Genomic DNA, 18,160 nt, shown 5'->3' with positions numbered 1-18,160 from the left:
CATTAAGCATAATGACATATTTAGAATAATACAGAAAGAATTTAAATTGAAAATCTATTGAGATTATTCACTGGCTCTATGTAATTTAGTAAATTGATGCCTGCAGAGTTAAGTTAATTATTACTAAATCAATAGAATCATTACTTACTAAATAAGATTAGAAAAAGGCCCATGTTAAAATCAAAGGTAATCACTTGTTTCCACTCCTCACTCACAAACACTCACTCACCCTTCTCCTACCTCAGCAATTCTGATTTTCTGGTAGTAAATAACCTTTTACACTATATGAGAGGAGTGCCAAGTTAAAAAGAAGGCATTTTAATTGTTTTTTGATATTTTTAGTATTTTTAGAAACAATTAAATTGTTTGATTTCTCTCACAACTCTTTAAAAAAAAAACTTTCAGTAAGTCTCTAGCTGCTCAATATTACCAAGAGAGTTCTCAGAGGCATTATTTCATTTTGTTTTGAGTCTTCTAGGATGAAAAAGAAAAAGATTTGATAGAAAATTATTAGAAAAAGTGTTCCAAGAAGTCTTGAGCTATTATTTGAAATATGGAGCTCTGCTCTATCCATCTGACTCGAGAATCGTGGATAGTCTTGTCTGAATGAGTGATATTCCTGTCAAATCCAAAGGAGAAGGAAAAAAAATTAAATATATTTCAGATCACAATAGATAGCCAGTTTCGGTCTAGACTTCAAATTGGTTGAACATTTGTCTGGATTCTGTTGTGGCTGTATTATACACTCCTATTTGTTACACATTTTATTTTTCCCCTTACAGTTCAGTGGCTTCATCTTGGCAGATTATCGGACACCAAAAGGGACACACTCTCAAATTGTTCCAATCATACCCTCTACCTCTACAACATAAACTTAATTATTACTAATGGCAAATAATAGTTAATCCCCTGTGTCTTCACTATTCAGTCTTTTCCTTTTCTACTTTGGCTTTCTCCTTTTAAGAATCTCCGGGACTTTTCCCAAATACCGTTTTAGATATTACATTAACCTCTTAGATTCGTATAGGTTTTTTTATTTTTAATGACCTCGTGGAGAAGGAAGAAATGTTTTACTGCCCTTCTAGAATATTTCAGCTGATCTAATCATTAAATCTACATAAAACAGATTAACAAGAGAAAATAGGGGACCCCCACGTGCATGAGTTCAGTGACAGAGAAGTCAAATTGTGTGTGTGTGTGTGTGTGTGTGTGTGTGTGTGTGAGATGTCTTGGGGCTTCAGAGTGGGGGAGGGAAATTCATAGGATGATAAAAACATATTCAGTAATTAGAAGTTTGCCTTGCCCCGTAGATAAGTCATAAAACGTTACCTCTGATAATAAATGTTATTATGGGCAAGACCCCCAATTTATAATCCTCTTGGTAGTTAAGGGAGCGGCAGAAATACCTCTTGAGGCTGCAGGGATCTCAGTTGCCTTCAGTTCAAAATACTCCTCATGCCCAAGCAACCTATCTTAAAAGGCCTGTTCTGAACCCCTTCAGTCCCATCAAGTTGTTTCATGTATGCGTAACTTTCTCATTTGATCCAAAGATTTTCTTGTTAAACAAAAGCTCTTCCCTCCACTCTATGGAAATAGATAATTTAAATAACATCAGAGGCCAGTTGTAAAAAGCTAGGAGGGATGTTTGGGAAACTTAGAAAAAAAACTTCACAGAAATTTCAAATTAACAAAACACTTTAAATTTCAGAAGTACTCCAGGGGTTTGTGGGGGGGGGTTGTGGGGAATATATCTCAAATCTCTATGGAACAAAAACAACAACAAAAGGCCAATATGTGGTGAAGTGGCAGATGAAATGAAAGCCAATTCAAAGGCCTCTGATTGTATCCTGCAGGAAGACCACCCAAAATGAGAGCAAGAAGCTTAAAGTCCTGGTACACATGCATCTTTCTGTGCTGCAAAACTAAGCATAACAGAGTTAGCACAATTATATTGCCATTTCACCTCGCTCTCTCCTTACAGTGTGTGGCTTACAGTGTATAGACAGCCAAGTTGTCTAGTAATTCCCCTTCATTAAACTGAATTGAGTTTTAAATAGTAGGAAGCAAATTCTATAGTATTGCCAATAATATTTAAATTAAGTGAAAAATCATCTGCAAGAGGTACATACAAATGAATTGGGTTATAATTCTTAAACTACAGTTTGTTTCCTTGTAAGAGAATATCCGAGATTTAGATGCACTTCCTTTCTTTGTACAGAAAATGTATACGATGTGAAAACTGTCATCACTGAGGTGAAAATATCAAATAAAAGGAGTCATTGAATCCCCAAATCTCAACTTTGTAGAAAATTATTTAAAATATATTGCATTGGTCATGTGCAAATAATAGAAGAAAGTTTTATCTACTCAATGTCGTGCCACACAGAAGAGAAGCCAGGAAAAAAAAAAAAAGGACATGGCCTCTGCCTCACAGGTTCACAGTATCATGTTTTTAATCCAAGTTAAAACTACACCTTGATTTTAAAATGGAATCAATTGGTCATAAAAAGAGAATGAAATGTTACCATTTGTGACAGAGAATATTATGCGAAGTGAAATAAGACAGAAAAGGACAAATGCCACAGGATTTCACTTATATGTGGAATCTAAAGATCAGAATAAATGAACCGACACGATAGAAACAGACTCACATTTGCCGAGGATGCACTGACGGCTGCCGGTGCGGAGGAGGGCTGGGGAAAAAATGAAGGAATTAACAACCTGGTCGTTACAAAATAGTCACGCAGATGTAAAGTACATCTCAGGAAACATAAGTAAATAACACTGTAATAACTATGTGTGGTGGCCGGTGGGTATTGGATACATTGAGGGAAACAGTTTGTGAAGCATATCGTTGTCTAACCCTTATGCTGTACACCTACAACAAAATATTACTGAATGTAAGCTGTACGTGAAACATAACATTTACATTTTTAAAAATGGAATCAATTATGCAATTACGTCATATAGGAAGAACTCTTAATAACAGGTATTTCTATAGCCTGTTATATCACTGCCACTAACCAGTTTTGAGATCTTGGTTAAATCACTTAACTTAGAGGCCCTATGTCCCGGCAGTGAAAAGTAAGTGGGGTTAGCTACATGTCCCCTGAAGTCTTTTTTCAGCTTTTACACTCTACATCTTTAAATGTGTTTTTCCTATATTACCTCCGTCTCGGTTTGTTTGGGCTGCTGTAACAACATATCACAGACTGGGTGACTTAGAGACAACAGACATTTATTTCTTACAGTTTGGAGGCTGGAGGTCTGAGGTCAGGCTACCAGCACAGTCTGGGGAGGGCGCGCTTTTGGGCTGCAGACTTTGTGTTGGATCCTCACCTGCAGGAAAAGCTAAGAGTTCTCTGGGGCCTCTTTTGTAAGGACACTGATCCCATTCATGAGGGCTTCACCCTCATGACCTAATCACTCCCCTACTTCCCCATCACCTATAGGCATTAGGTTTTTAACATATGAGTTTGGGGGCTGGGGGGGCCGTTGCTTTTGCAACCTCACCAATCTTCATGACCACCTGCCGTGAGAGATGGAGAGAATGTGATTTTGAAGACAGAATAGCTAGAGAAGTGCCAAGGAGGATGCAAATCCTCATCTTCAGACTTGGTTTAAGGCCTGACTGCTCCTGTGACAGGACAGTAAAGCACAGGACAACATGAGGACACGCTCGCTGCTTGCTAGCTTTGTGACCGGAAGAAGTGACTTCATACCTCTAAGCCTTGGTTTCCTTAACTGTAAAGCTGGAACATAACCTGACACATGCACAGGATGTTTAGCAGAAAATGAAATCTTTAGAGCTAAATTTTATCCTGTAACAAAATAATTAGGCAATACATAATCATGCCATTACGTAACAATTTAAACAAGGCTATTGAATTCTGTCAGTTCGCAACGTTGTTTAGGACCCAAGGTTTCTTTATAACCCATCCCTGAATGTGTCTCACACATATCTCTCAGCAGAATAGGATGGTGCTTTTTCCTCCAGAACTAGAACTAGAGAATCAGGTCTTCTGAATAAGGTTTTTCTTACCAAGCAACCTATGAAACAGGGAATTGGTCCTGCTTGGGATACTTTCTAATACTTTTTTATGATAGTTCACCTACAAAGCAAAACAAAGCAAAACCCATGTCATCCTTTCTGAACATGGCAAATTTGATATCAGCAACTCTAAAAATTGGTAATTATCATTTATTATACATTAGCCATATTCTGTTTTGAGTTGACTCTAAATCTCTACCTCCTGAAAATTATCTCCTAGTTCTGTTAAAATCCAAGAGAGTATAAGTATTGTTGCTGTAGAAGATTTAAAAAAGGCTTATACAACGTATTTGTTATCAATGCTTTATTGTTGAAAACAAAATTGAAATTCTCTGGCACATAAACAATTATTTCTACAAAAGGAAAGCCTACAAATCTTGATAATTTATACAAATAACAGTTTCTCAAAAAAATAAAATTTTAATTTAGTAAACTTGTCTTGTGCTCTATATTTTTAGCACTGTCTGCAATAATCCACCATAAATCCCTGAGCGGAGACATTTTTTGACCATGTTCTATAGCCCCCCGAGCCCTCCCCCAAGTTGGTCTAAACCCAGCCCTGTGATGAAAGGTGTCAGGGACTTTTCGTTATGAAAGATCCATGCATTTCATGACACAGTCCCAGTTATTAATGCTACTTGGGAACTGTGTCAACATGAAGTGCCTCTACTGTGCGATCAGCGAACCTATTAAGAACCAAGTGTTTTGAAAGGAAGAACAGTAACAATAAAAAAACAAAACAAAACAACATAAAGTGTTAAGACTAGGAAGTCATCATAGGTCAATAGCTATTTAAATAAATAAAAATGTTAGACATTGAATTCATCTCTATATCCTTATATTAAATTCCTTATTTATTTATTTATTTATTTATTTTTTGCAATTGCCAATGCAGGAGAAGAGGAACAATACACTTCAACCCATACTTTTGGTTTGACCACGGGTTTGTTGTTGCAAAATGTGAGAACACAGTGATTTAGTTATAATTTAACTTTTGGCCCCTCGATGAAATGCTTACAAAATACCAAACACACAAGGAGGGCCTTCTTATTAATGATATCAACAAATCTCTCTCACTACATTTGCCCTTCTTACAAAAGCACTAATGTCATAGGAACAGCACTTTAAATTCTGTATCCCACTGTATTCAGATATGCAGAAAAACATAAAATACGGAGGAAACATAGTATGATGTATTTGTATGTCTGGCTTCCCTTCAATAGGGACGCTGCCTATACATACATGGAACATTAACTGGAAAGAAGAGAAAGATAATTTTCGGCTGCAAGGAATTGGCTTGATGAATCAAGTTTTGTTTTGTTATTTTGCTATGGTAGAATAATAAATAAATAAATATATAGAGTATTGTATTTCTGCTTTCTCTATGAAGAAGCTGATAGTGGACTGTTGTTTTTACAAAGTTAATTTTTAGTAGCAAAGTTTGACTGCAAGTTAAAAAATGTTCAACAAATGGTCTCTAGTTCATTTATACTCTTTTACTCATGAAATGACTGTTGAAGTGGTTACTAATAGGTAATGAAATAAAATACCAAATTTGCTAGTGAAAAATGGTTTTCCACTGTAAAAAGCACTTGGCAGAAGACCTAGACACACGCAGGCTAATGCTACACTCTACTGCGGCTTAAAATCAGAAGTCATTTTTATGTCTTTTGGGAAGAGCAAAGTATGAAAAATATGATAAAAAAATTTCTTAAAAACTTATCAGCATTACTGTTTTGGTGCCTATTAGAAAGTGATTAGCAATTCATACTAACTTTTTCCAAAACATAAAGTCATTGGCAACCATCATTATACACTCCTTTGAGCAGACTTGATTTTTTAACCAGTAACATCTGGAAAGCACAAAGCACTTTCCCTTTTTGTCTCATGGCTGCTGGAGAGTTATTGGAACTAGAGACTTTTAAGCTTCCTTTTGATAGAATCCTTATATAAGCATGCACATTGACCAGGTATGGCCATTTTAAAAAGGCAATGTCAAACGCCTACGAATTAACACACTGGATTCTCTTAGGCAGTTTTGGGGAAAATATTGGTAACATTAAAATAAAAAGTAAAAAGCCTGCCTGACACGTATGAGGCCTCCCCAGTTCCTCGTATAACACCAGCGTGAAATCTGGGTTGCTCTACTCTGCATATCCTTTTCAGACCATGAAAAGCAAATGATGCCCCAAAAAGTGAAGACTGACATCCAAATCATAAAATGCTATGTGCACTCGTCAGGAAACAACTTCAGATTCTCATAGGTCCTGACATAGTATTAAAAAAAAAAAAGCTTTCTAAGTTGCAGAAATCGATAAGCAGGCTGTCCCAAAGTGGGAAGGCAGCAGCGTCAGCACAACCAGCAAGCCCCCTAGGATTCACGCTACACATTGACCGCGCTCTAGGAACACCTGACCTTACCAGTTTATGGTGGCTGAATGGGACACTCTGACTTCCTCTCACAGTGTTTAAGAAACCATAAAATTAGCTTTCAAAAATGAACAGAATTTGAAAGTTAGACCCCAACCCCTCTTTAAGAATGCCAAAATATCCTGCTTTAAGTGCTCTGGTTTAGTTCTACGAGTAACAATTACATCCTTCAGGAGGTTTCCAATGTTCCTCCTATTTTTGGTGTTAATGGCCGTGCCAACAGCAAAGTGGACACGCCCAGGAGTGGCAGTGCCCTCAGTGACCTCTGCCCTGGTCTTGAAGTCCAAACTAGCTCGTCCAGTGCTGGGAAGTCCTGTTCTGGGAAGTCCTGTTCGTTAGTGAAGCCCGCTTAAAACAGGGAGGAGGACGAGGTACCGCCCTCGTATACCGCCCTCGTACGTCAGGTCTTGGAAGTCTTTAAGCCTTGTTTTTCCATGATGTTCCAGAGTTTGCGGAGATTGGACTGCGTGATGACATCATCGGGCTTGAGCTGCAGCGCCCGCAGGTAGTTGGCCTCAGCCTCCTGCAGTCGGCCGTTGAGGTGCAGAATGGCTCCCAGGTTCATCAGCGCAGCCGGATACTAGGACCAGAGAGAGGGAAAAATGATTAAGAGGAGCTTTCAAAGCTTTCCCTCAAGGAAGACAAAAATCTTCATCCACTTATGCAAATGATTCCCTTATGTCTGGAGGCATTTTATGGAAGCAATTTAGCAATTTATACAAACAGACGAAGATAACTAGGAGGAAAAAAAAAGTTTCCTTACAGCCGCTGTGTACTTTATACCTTAAAAAGGGCAGGCAGCTAGGGAAAATGTTTTCTTCTTTAATGAGAAAGCATGGGTAACATATGAAAACCTAGTAACCTAGTCAAGTTGTACTTTTCTGAGAAAAAAAGTTAAAAGTTATACAATTTCAGATGGACAAAATTACACTTTTTTTAAACTCAACACCAAGAAATAAAATTTAAGTGGGAAAAGTTGACAAATCTACGTCCACCCACTTTTTCTTTCCTCTCCTTAGCAATATTCCATGCCACTTACAAAACTATAAGTAAATAAAATATAGTGTAAAATTTTACTGATGTTTTCAGGGTAAACGCCCTGAAAAAAAAAATTCAAATGCAACCACTGAAGTCCTTTCCAAATCTAACCCACGCAGTTTAATGAGACAAAGTCCTCATTTTTAAGTCAAACAGTTCTTAAAACTTCTAATGGTGAATGTTTACTATTAATACAGCAAAGTAAAAACACATGAAAATAGACAAAATATGACACAGAAAATATCATACCTTTGTAAGAAAAGTTTTATGTTATTTAAAAATAATTTGCAAACAGATTTTTCTGTAAGGCGTGATAATTGCAGTATAAATTTATCATGTGAAAGGCAACATTTAAAAAAAGGTACGAGTTGTGTAGCACTAGTTTAATACAGGGGTTCCATCCCAAAATTCTCAGACACTAGTTAACAACAAAGCTCCTTCCCAAAGGAGAAAACATTTGGCTTGCTATCTATGAATAAGGGCTGCACTGCTCTTGTCTTTTCTCTGGAACTTTCTGGCTAATAGAGAGTAGCTAGTATTTTGGCAGTTACATAAATGCATATTTCAAATATAAGATAAAACTAAAAGTGTTTATGGTAAGATTATGTTTTCATTTTTCAGATGATGTCAACTCTTAATTGTCCTGGCAAATCTGATATCACTTAAAATAATTCATAATTATTTTTATGATTTAGTATTCTCACAATGCATGCATTTTTCAACTGAATTCATGTGACTCCATTCTTTACTATAAAAACAATTATTTCTGAACCAAAACAATGCTGGGAAGAGGGCTGAGTAGCTCAGAATAAACCAGCTGGGAAAGAGGATCAGATTTAGATTTTAAGAGATGTGGATTTGAATTCTTTCTCAACCACCGCTATAACCTTGGTGAAGTCCCGTAATATACTGTGCCTCAATTCTTTCACTTATGAAATATTGAAATAACATCAACTTGTTAGAGAGAGAAAATAAATGTAGCACAGTACATGCACACAGTAGATACCATATGAAGTATACTTTTCCTCATCTCACTGTTGGAGGTCTAGCAAATGCATGTTTGTGATATCTATGTTGCTATACATACTTTACAATTTTTATTTCAATGGCTACATAGTATGTTTCTGGATGCATACCAAAATTCTCCTAAGTTGTCAACTACTAGGCATTATTCTTCAACTTTTCAACAGCCTTTCCAAAAATAATGTTGCAAATATAAGCTATTCCTGACCTTCAAAAACCTTTAGTCAAGATGACTCCACATTTATCAAGAAAAACACAGATGGTCACTATCTAATTTTAAACACCAATCCAAATAAACATAGCTCCAAATTACATGTGCAGAGAATTGCTCCACACTGGAAACCTAAAACAGCACCACCTACTCTGTCTTCCTAAGAGAAATGTCGTATCATACCACCGTTATTATCTGGAGTTTGATGCCTGAACACATTTCTGAATTATGTCCCCTCACAGAACTTAGCATCACTGTCAATAAATACCTACTAACCTGATGGTGGCATGTGTTCACGGTCTGAATTATCAGAGATGCTCAATAGATTAAATGCTCAAACTTCCTGCTATGCTGAGTAGGAAGAGAGGAAATGGGGAGGGAGAACCATGGCTGGAGACCGTCCCTTACTTAACAGAATTCAAGAGGCCCAGAGACCAGGCTGAGAGAAACCAGATGGCTCTGTGGGATAGCTGTTATTTCTTGAATCACTTTATTATCAAAGTGTCTGTACCTGACTATAATTGCAACTCAAGGGGATTTTTAAAAACATTCAGAGTTTACTAAGTCACGCTGCCTGGGTTCCAGTGGCAGCTCCAACCCAGAAATGTGTGCCCTTGGGCAAGTTGAGTGAGCAGGTGAGACCTCACTTTCTTCAAGAAAAGGGATGAAAACAGTGCTTGCTTCTTAGAGTTGTTGTTGAAATTATATGAGACTACATATTATGTTTTTCCTCTTCTTTTCTGTCTCCTTATCATCTCAAAAATACAAAGCAGAATCTCCTTGTCAGTGTACCTGAACGACTACCGAATTCAAATGCTGAGGAGTTTTAAACTGGCTCTTCCTTTCCTAGCTTTGTAGCCTTTCTTAGGTTAAAACCTGGAAGAGAAGGTTGTGAAAACAGGTGGTTAAGTACACCAAGGCTTTACTACTATTACTAAACTGCAGCCTGGGTTCTTCTGTCCTCAGAATATTTTAAGTCACTTCCCCACGATCAGATGATGAATAATTTACGAAAATACAATTAGGAAGTTCTATCTGTTATCAAAATGAGTCTGAATGTTAACTATAATGGTGTTTAAGAATAACTTTAATTGTGCATTATCCATACTAGTATGCTGCCTATTAAAAATAATAAAAAACTGACATTATACAGTTAGTATGGGATAACAGATCTCATGGAAGCTCAACCAATACTCATTAATTCGTTCAGTAAAGAATAAAAATCCAAGTAAACTAAAAATGTGCATATTTAAGAACATCATTCAATATTTTAAGCAGATTTTTAATTTTAAATAGATTCCTGTTTCCAGAGGAAACACTTTGGTTTGAATGTACGTATTTTAATAAAACTTTATAAAGTTCTTTGTTTTAAAAATCCGTGAACATATGTAATGCTTATTAAAACGTCACTACAGATCCTTATTTGCATCAAAGGAAACTGATGAAATTTACATACTGGTGCATTCAAATATGAGATACATATCCCTTGTCTTAGGTAATTGCTTTGAAAGTGTCAACAGTTACCTTGACATAAACAATTTTATGTGTTAAAGATTTATGAAGAAAACTCGTTACAGACTACTTTCTCCTTCTATGGTTATTTTCTGTCTTCAAAGATGAGGACTTTGTCTTTTAAGCCCATCGGATCTCCCCGCCACCGCAATCGCCTGGGTAGCTTGGTAGAGGATCCTGGACGGAGCGCCTTCAGGTCGTAGGCTTGTTACAAAAATATCGCTCAGGGAGTGGCACCAGCGTCCCTCCCCTCGGTGCTTGACAGAAAGGAAGAATTTCAGGGGCTTTAAGTGCTCTGGTTTAGTTCTATGAATCAGAATCTTAATTTTAACAAGATGCCCAGGTGCTTCGTCTGCTCGTTAAAATTTGAGCAGCACTTTTCTAGAGGCCATTTCCAGATCTAGATTATATTATTTTATGGCTTCTGAAATGAAGGCTTTAAAAAAAAAATAAGAGAATGAGGTTCCTATAGAACAAAGTATGTCAGATCGAATGTCTATCCTCCCATAAAATATAATTCTTCTGTTGGCTATATAACTACTTAAGGTAGTGTTCAAATGAAGCTTTACTTAACAGTCGTAAATGACTAAACATTGTTAGAGAAGAAGGAATTAAAAAGCTTTTCCATAAGCAAATAAACAGACTTAAAGATTGCCTAGCTATGCAGCTGAAATGCAAGCAGTCCAGGTGACTGGCTGCCTGATTACACACTGGGTGTCGCTGCCGCCTGCCAGCCATGAGTCACGGGCTGGAGAACAGAAACCCAACTACAACGGCTGATGTCTTCCCTCACACACATCCTCTTTTATTAAAGACAGCCGATGAAATTTTCAGCATGTTAACAAAGGCAGGCAGCAGCTTGCAACCCAGTAACATGGGGCTTGTGGCTCCATGCTACAAATGACACCACCTCCTACTTCACAGACCAGAAAGAAGAACCAGACCTTTCTTGTTTCCTTGAAGAGAACAGATGCTTTACATCAAAGGGGCTGACTGGCAGCCATACTGAGGCAACAAATGACGTCTTTTTTTCCCAAGCCTCTAGGGAATTATGGCTTTATTGTTACTTTACTGAGGTTTGGCTTATTTCTCCAGCATTGGGAAGATGAGCAAAATTAAAATAATAGATGTATATTGGGGTGTGGCAGAGCAAAGGCGACACTGTAAAGATCTGATGCTAGACTAATGCCCTGGAGGCTCCCAAGAAACCCAGCTAGCTCACGGGGGTCTCCTGAGCAGGCACAAATGCAAGGTGAAGTGATTTTCCTGGCCCCTCTCTATTACGTAGTCTCAGAGAGGTATCTGTGGAGGAGGAAGAGTGAGACCATAAGGAGATTTAGGATTGGAAATTCAGGTTTCTGTTGAGAGCAGGACTAAAACGTAGAGCTTTGAACAGAAGACTTGGGTGGGGCCTAGAAAAAGGAAAACGAGGGTTTGGCTGAAATGTTCTGCTTAGGCAGGAGGTGGAGACTGAAACAGTAACTGCCCCTTTGTGACCGATTATTAGTCCCTGTGGCCACTTACTTTTTATGAAGCTAAATCAATAGGCAAGATAAGCTATGAGAAAGATAGAGACAATACACCAATATTTCTAATTTTATAAACATACTTCCATTCAAAGTGTTGCTGAAATCATCTATATAGCTATGTATTTACTGTCATAGAAACTGAGTAACTTTTAAAAAAGAAGGTCTACGTTACCCTTACCCAGCAATTACTCAATTAACACACTATACATATTTGGGATATTTTTAAGATAAGTATCTTTAACTTCCCTTCTGAATATAATTTACAAACTTAAATGAGTTTGCATGGTCTGAAGTTTTTAATGGATTCTCACTCTTTTTCAAGGGGTTACCAGATAACTTGACGAAGGTGGCATACTGCCGCTCAACTGTATTTAGCTGGAATTGCTCACTCAGTTGAATTTACTGGAGCAGGGACTGCACCATGATGCTTAAAAATTAATGGTATAAACTTTAAAGAAAAATGTTCATGGAAAAGAGTATTTATGCATAAATGTAAGGGTTCTCTTTATATTTATTGTGCCTTGTACATGGCAGATATTTAATAATTAATGAATTAAAGTTTTTAAGATCATCAGGCTTATAAAAAAAGTGTAATATGAACTGAGACAAAGACAAGATACCTTATTTCCCTGAGTTCCAATATCCCTCCTCCTCCTTTGTCCCAAGAGTCCAAGGCCAAGCTAGTAACCTAAATAAATTAAACTTAATTCCTTGACTTACACAAACATGTATACATTCAATTGTTAAGCCTTGTCAACTTTACTCCCAAATCTCCTTTAAACCTGTGTTCTAATTAATTATATTCTGTCCCTTTCTCCCAACATGGTTTAAGCTCTAATCATCTTTTCTTGGCTTATTTAAATAAAATTATGTTGATGGAAAAGAACAAATGAATGGGTAGCCGAACTGATCGATGGGTGATAGATTAAATGAATGAATAAACACACGAGTAAAACCATATGAAGGTTTCCTCTTAATTGTAAATAAATTAAGCATGTAAAATTTCAGAGAATATAAAAAAGCTCTGTACTTGCCTAACAAGTAAAACTTATAAATATGACAGCTGAAGCTCCCAAATACCTCTCACTGTCCAATTCCTAAACTCACTTCCAGCCTCCCAAGAAAATCACAATCCTGAAGTTGGTATTTATCATCCAGTGTGTACATTCAGAAAGTTTTAATTTTAAACATTTTTCTCTATCCTTCATGGGATGCCATCCTGCCAAGCACCGGGCTGGAACTTAAATTTTTACTCATCATTTTGTTTTTCAAATTTACTCATGTTGATGTATATATAGTTTTTTTTATATGAATTCCAGTGAATGCCTACATCAATATTCTGGTGGATATCTCTACACATACTTATGGGAGAGTTTCTTGGAGTGGAATTGCTGGATCACAGAGTCTTCAGCTTTGCCAGAGAATACCAAATTGCTCTCAATGTGATTGTGCAAAACATGCATTAGCATCAGTATGCAACAGGGGTCTCTTGATTCCATATCCTGACCATTTAAGTTTTTGGAACGTGAAAGTTGTAAAACAGTATCTGATTGTGCTTAATTTCTTCTTCCTGATTGCTGGAGATGTTAGTAACATTTCATTTTCATAAGATTAATAGCTTTTCACATGTTCTCTTCAGTGACCCACCCCTTCTTTAACGTTTGACCAGAATAGGCTTTGTAGGGGTTGTCACCTACGTGGTGATATTCGAGAGGTAATTACAGAGCTCCTACAGCCTAAACACCACCCCTGAAAAGAGCTACCTCCCTTCCTCTGATAGTTTCCTGACAGTTCTCAGGAAAGGGGTTTTCCTGGTCAGCGGCACTTGCCCAAGCTGGACAGCCGCATACACACTGTTTCTTAGATGAAAACTGTGATACACAGAATGGAGCATCGCTGACACAGGTTCAGTGTCACTGTGGGCGAGAGGACGATGCCTGGAATCTGGGGAGTCGGAGGGTGACTTGCAGACAGGCCGCAGGATTCACATAGGATTCTCACAGCAACTACGGGGAATACTGGTTCACTAGCATGCAGAACAGCCTTTTCTTTATGGTGTGCTCCTTCCTTTTTATCTAGACTCCTTGCTTTCTGGCGTTCTCCTTAGTTCCTTTCCTCAGAGACAGTAAGGAAATCTAAGATGAACCATATGTTTCATACTGTCTATCACCCCGCATTTTCTACTGGCACTGCCTCGTTTAGCACCTTATCCCGTTCCTAAATTCCAATAGCCTCCTTGTATTTTTCCCACCTTCAGTTTCTTCCTTACTCCAGTCTCTCTCCCATCCAACCATATGTCTTTCTTAGCACCAGTGGGGTTCAGAGGGTCAACCTTGCCCAGAGCTAGACTCTTCAGCTCATGTGCTGTTCTGAACATTCATTGCTTGTTAGAGTGCTCTTCTGACAAAGCTCTTCTTCCATTCTCTGTTCAACGAATTTCTGCTCATTTTTACAAGTTTAGCAATCTCTGATTCATAGCTTACTTCTCCGTGTTCTCAAAGTACTGTCTGCATACATTAATTGTAACACTTACCACAATGAATTATATCCATTTGTTTAAAGTGTCTGTCTTTGCTGGAGGGTGAGACAGACAGTGAATTTACTTTAACTGTTTTTAGAGAGCTAGTGCCAGGCTCTGGCAGATGAAAGAAAGTCAATGAATGCTTACTGCAAGAGGAAAAAACTGTACGGTTTAGCAGGAATAGCTGTCCTAGAAGAGGTATATTCTAGCCCAGTCTCAATGTAATATAACCAACATTTATTAAGCACCTACTATATGGCAAGGTCATTGCCAAATACTCTAGATAAGTGATAAACAAGAACGACGTATATATTTTTAGTTCATATGTAGCTTCAGCTTAGAAGGTGTTCATTCATTAACTTAATTATGCTCCTCAAAATTATGAGGTAGGTTATGAGGAACGATGCATGTTACCCATGCATCGTTCCAAGCACAACAGGGGATTGCACAGAGGAAGGATTGAAGGACTCTTTGCTCTGAAGGAGCTGTAGTCCCAGGCACGAATACAAATTCCTGTACTGCAGAGAAGACTCAGACGTGTCCACAAAGGAGATGCTAACACTGAACAGGGCAGGACAGGGAGGCTATTTTTTCAAATTATCAGATTGCTTCAGACCTTTCACTCTTCCAAAATCAGAATGGTATACAAACAACCTTTGAAATTAGTGGGTCATATTAAAATCAGTTTGTTACTTTTTAGAAGTGTTTTTTACCAAACTGCTGAGAGCAGAGCCAACAGCGGAGAGAAGCCCTAATAAAGAAGAGTGAATTTCAACTAGTTTGGAGATTAAAATGTCAGTAATGAGATATCCACGATGTTAATCCTTCTGAGATCAAACCCAACATGGAAAAAGACATCTTATTAAAAATGAAATATATTAATATAACAAACAAAAGATCTCTCACAAAATTCTGCAACAAAACAAAACCCAAAAGCAATTCGATACTCCCAGCTAAATAAGAAATGATAGTTCTTTGTAGTCATATTTTCAACAGTTATATTTTGAATAAATTATTTCTGCAAAAAGATTTACCAAAGTGTACAAATAGCACAGGAAATCTAGCACTGGTGAGGCAAATTCTGACAGATAATACAAATAATTCATTTTGATTCTCAGTTTTAACACAGTATTTGTGTGTTTGAAATAGCTTTGAATAAAACAAAACAGATACAGGCGACAAGAAAGACACACGCTGTATTAAGGGAGTAGATTCCATTTGTCAGTGACCAATTTTATCCTGTCCAACATCTGCTCCATCCGAGTGGGTGTTACAAGAATGTACATTTAACTTTTATGATGGGTGTGCGTGCCACGACGTGGTGAGCTATTCATTTCTATGGTAATCAAAATGCCAACAGCTGTAGTTCGGGGGACAGCAAACAGCAATGGTTAACAGGGTCATTTCCAAGGTGGTCGTTACTTCTAACAGATTGTAAAGTGTATCTACTCAGCTAAGAAAATGATCTAAGAAATTACTCTTCACTAAAGACAATCCTTTTCCAAAGACAGGTTTTCCTGATGTCTATAATTTCCTAAGAATGTGTCTCTCGTGAGCCAAATAGAAAACCTGGATTTGGGTCATCTAAGTTTCACTCATAGCTTTTATAAAATGCAATCACTACACTGTTTATGATTTGAAATATGCATGTAGCTTATCACTTGCAGTAAACTATTAAACAAACATTCTATATAAGAAAATACACGATGACTTAAAGTGCATGCATGATGAGAAAAATATGAATTTATTGAATTTGAAGACACTGAAGGGAAGAAGTTTAAAAAGGAATCTGCACAACAAGCAAAAATCATGTGCATCTTTCAAACACCAAGGGCTTTCTGTCCGTCCTAATCTAGAATAGCTTTTACAAAACCTCACCGCATCTTCTTCTCCTTTTCTTTGAACCAAATTCCTTGCCTGTTTTTACATCCAAATATGATTTAAGCAATATAATTCACTCTACACGTTATTCATTTCTTCTTAGCATGAAGGAAAGGGAGGAACATATGCATGCTTTCTCAATCATAATCATACCACACAGAAGGAATTCCAGCTGCACAGGCCATCCAAGTGCGTATGCGTGAGCGTGAGTTTGAATACATTCAATAAAATGATTGCTCTTTCCAAGGAGTTGAAACATGTCACTGGAATAATCATGTGGTTATTAAAATGTATTTCAGAGATATGTTGGAAGTTGGTATTTGGGGCTTATACAACTGAAGAACTCAATTGTCATGGAAGAGAGAAGCAGAGAGCTAATTTTTGGAGGCGGGGGGTGGGGCTGCTGGCTTTATTGTTTGCTAAGCAAACTGATCATCTTATCAAAAAAATACAGTACTGCCAGAGGTATAAATATACTACATTGACAAAAATCAAAGTTATACTGGAGTAAAGCTCAACTGAAGCCACAACAATCAAATTCAGGAAGTTTTTAAACCTCTATTTAAAATCAGTCCTCTATTTGACTTCTATGTTGGCCCATAAATGGCCTTGATTTGATGGAGGTCAACTGGGAGATATTACTTTACATATTCTGGAAATCACAGATTTGTACCTGAATAGGACTTACTGAAAACACTCATTTTTTTTTTTTTAAATCATGGAAATGAGCATGTCAGAGACCTGAAAACAATGGATTAAAATTTAGGTTAGGAAAACACACTGTAAAGATGGGAAAGATTTTTTTTCCTCTCACAAAGCAGATGGGGATCCTGGTGTGAACAGGCAGGATTCCAAGAGTGACAGTGTCATTCAGAGTAACCATATTTCAACACGACATTAGGAGGCAGGAACTGTCCACCCTCAGAATGAGGAAACGCGTTTCACGGAGAGAATTTACTACTGGCTTCATGCACGCAGGAAGTGGAAAGTTTTGTGAATGCTCTGAGTTAGGATGACCAGATCAAACATAACAAGCAGGAGCAAAGCAATTCCTTCAGGAACTATTAATCTTTCCAAGGACTAAAAATAAACTGTAAACACACTGTCTAATGCATGGCATTCTATTTGCACTTTTATAGGGCCAAGACTCTGTTGATGTATGCTTGGAAAAATAATGATGCAAGGCCTTCACACATCATTGCAGAAAATATTCCATCAGGATACACCAACCAAGGTGAGGCCATGCTATACTCCAAGCCATTGCACTCACCAACTATAAAATAAACATGACCTGTATATGTCTAAACTCATGGCCGATCAAGGGAGCTTTAATGGCAGACATTCTGCCACTCACATAGTACAAGCTCAAATAGCACCCTCTAGATCTTTATATTCAATTGCACATTCTGCCTATATTTCTGAAACATTCGTTTCTTAAATCGTCACATTCAAGTGGCTTCAATCACCTTCCTTAGAGCCTGTAGAGTCAGCACACTGGTATATCTATAAGAAGGCTTTAAAGACTGACTCAATGACTTTTTTTTTTCTTTCATAATAGCTTCCAAAACTGTATATGATGCAGATTTTGTATCGCCTTTAACTACTCTACCAATGTCTTATCTCTTCTGAGTGACTCTGTTTTTGAAAACGCTACATCCTTAATTTATTGCCTTTCTTCCTTGGTTTACCATGTTAATATAAAACAAGGAATCAAGCAAGCAAATAATAAGCACTCAATAAAGCAATCCCAGAGACCCAGGATTCAAGCAACTGCTGGCCTCAAATATATTTATTGGACACTTATTCCTCCATGCACCACAAATAACACCCCAAACAATACTTGCAAAGGAAGGTAGAAAAAATAAATTATTTTGGACCCAATGATTAATATTCATATGCCAACTCTGATTTCTTTTCAACACGTCTTCAATACTGAGATAAACAATCATGATGAGTATGTGATA

At 37.4% G+C, this 18,160-nt stretch overlaps 1 protein-coding gene across 1 annotated transcript in view; it reads right to left on the bottom strand.

Moving 5' to 3' along the window:
• Positions 1 to 6,797: 6,797 nt before the first annotated feature.
• Positions 6,798 to 18,160, bottom strand: part of TMTC2 (transmembrane O-mannosyltransferase targeting cadherins 2) — a 389,565-nt gene continuing 378,202 nt past the window's right edge. Inside the window, exon 12 of the mRNA XM_054580170.1 lies at positions 6,798 to 7,061. Coding sequence (XP_054436145.1) covers positions 6,882 to 7,061 — 180 coding nt within the window. The 3' untranslated portion in view covers positions 6,798 to 6,881. The remainder of the gene's footprint in view (positions 7,062 to 18,160) is intronic.

This window comes from Pteronotus mesoamericanus, unplaced genomic scaffold (assembly GCF_021234165.1).
Source record: "Pteronotus mesoamericanus isolate MK-2021 breed Mesoamerican mustached bat unplaced genomic scaffold, CSHL_Meso_final contig_56, whole genome shotgun sequence".
Taxonomy (NCBI): Eukaryota; Metazoa; Chordata; class Mammalia; order Chiroptera; family Mormoopidae; genus Pteronotus; species Pteronotus mesoamericanus.
The sequence above is the reverse complement of the archived record's forward strand: the minus strand, read 5'-3'. Positions and strand labels throughout refer to the sequence as shown.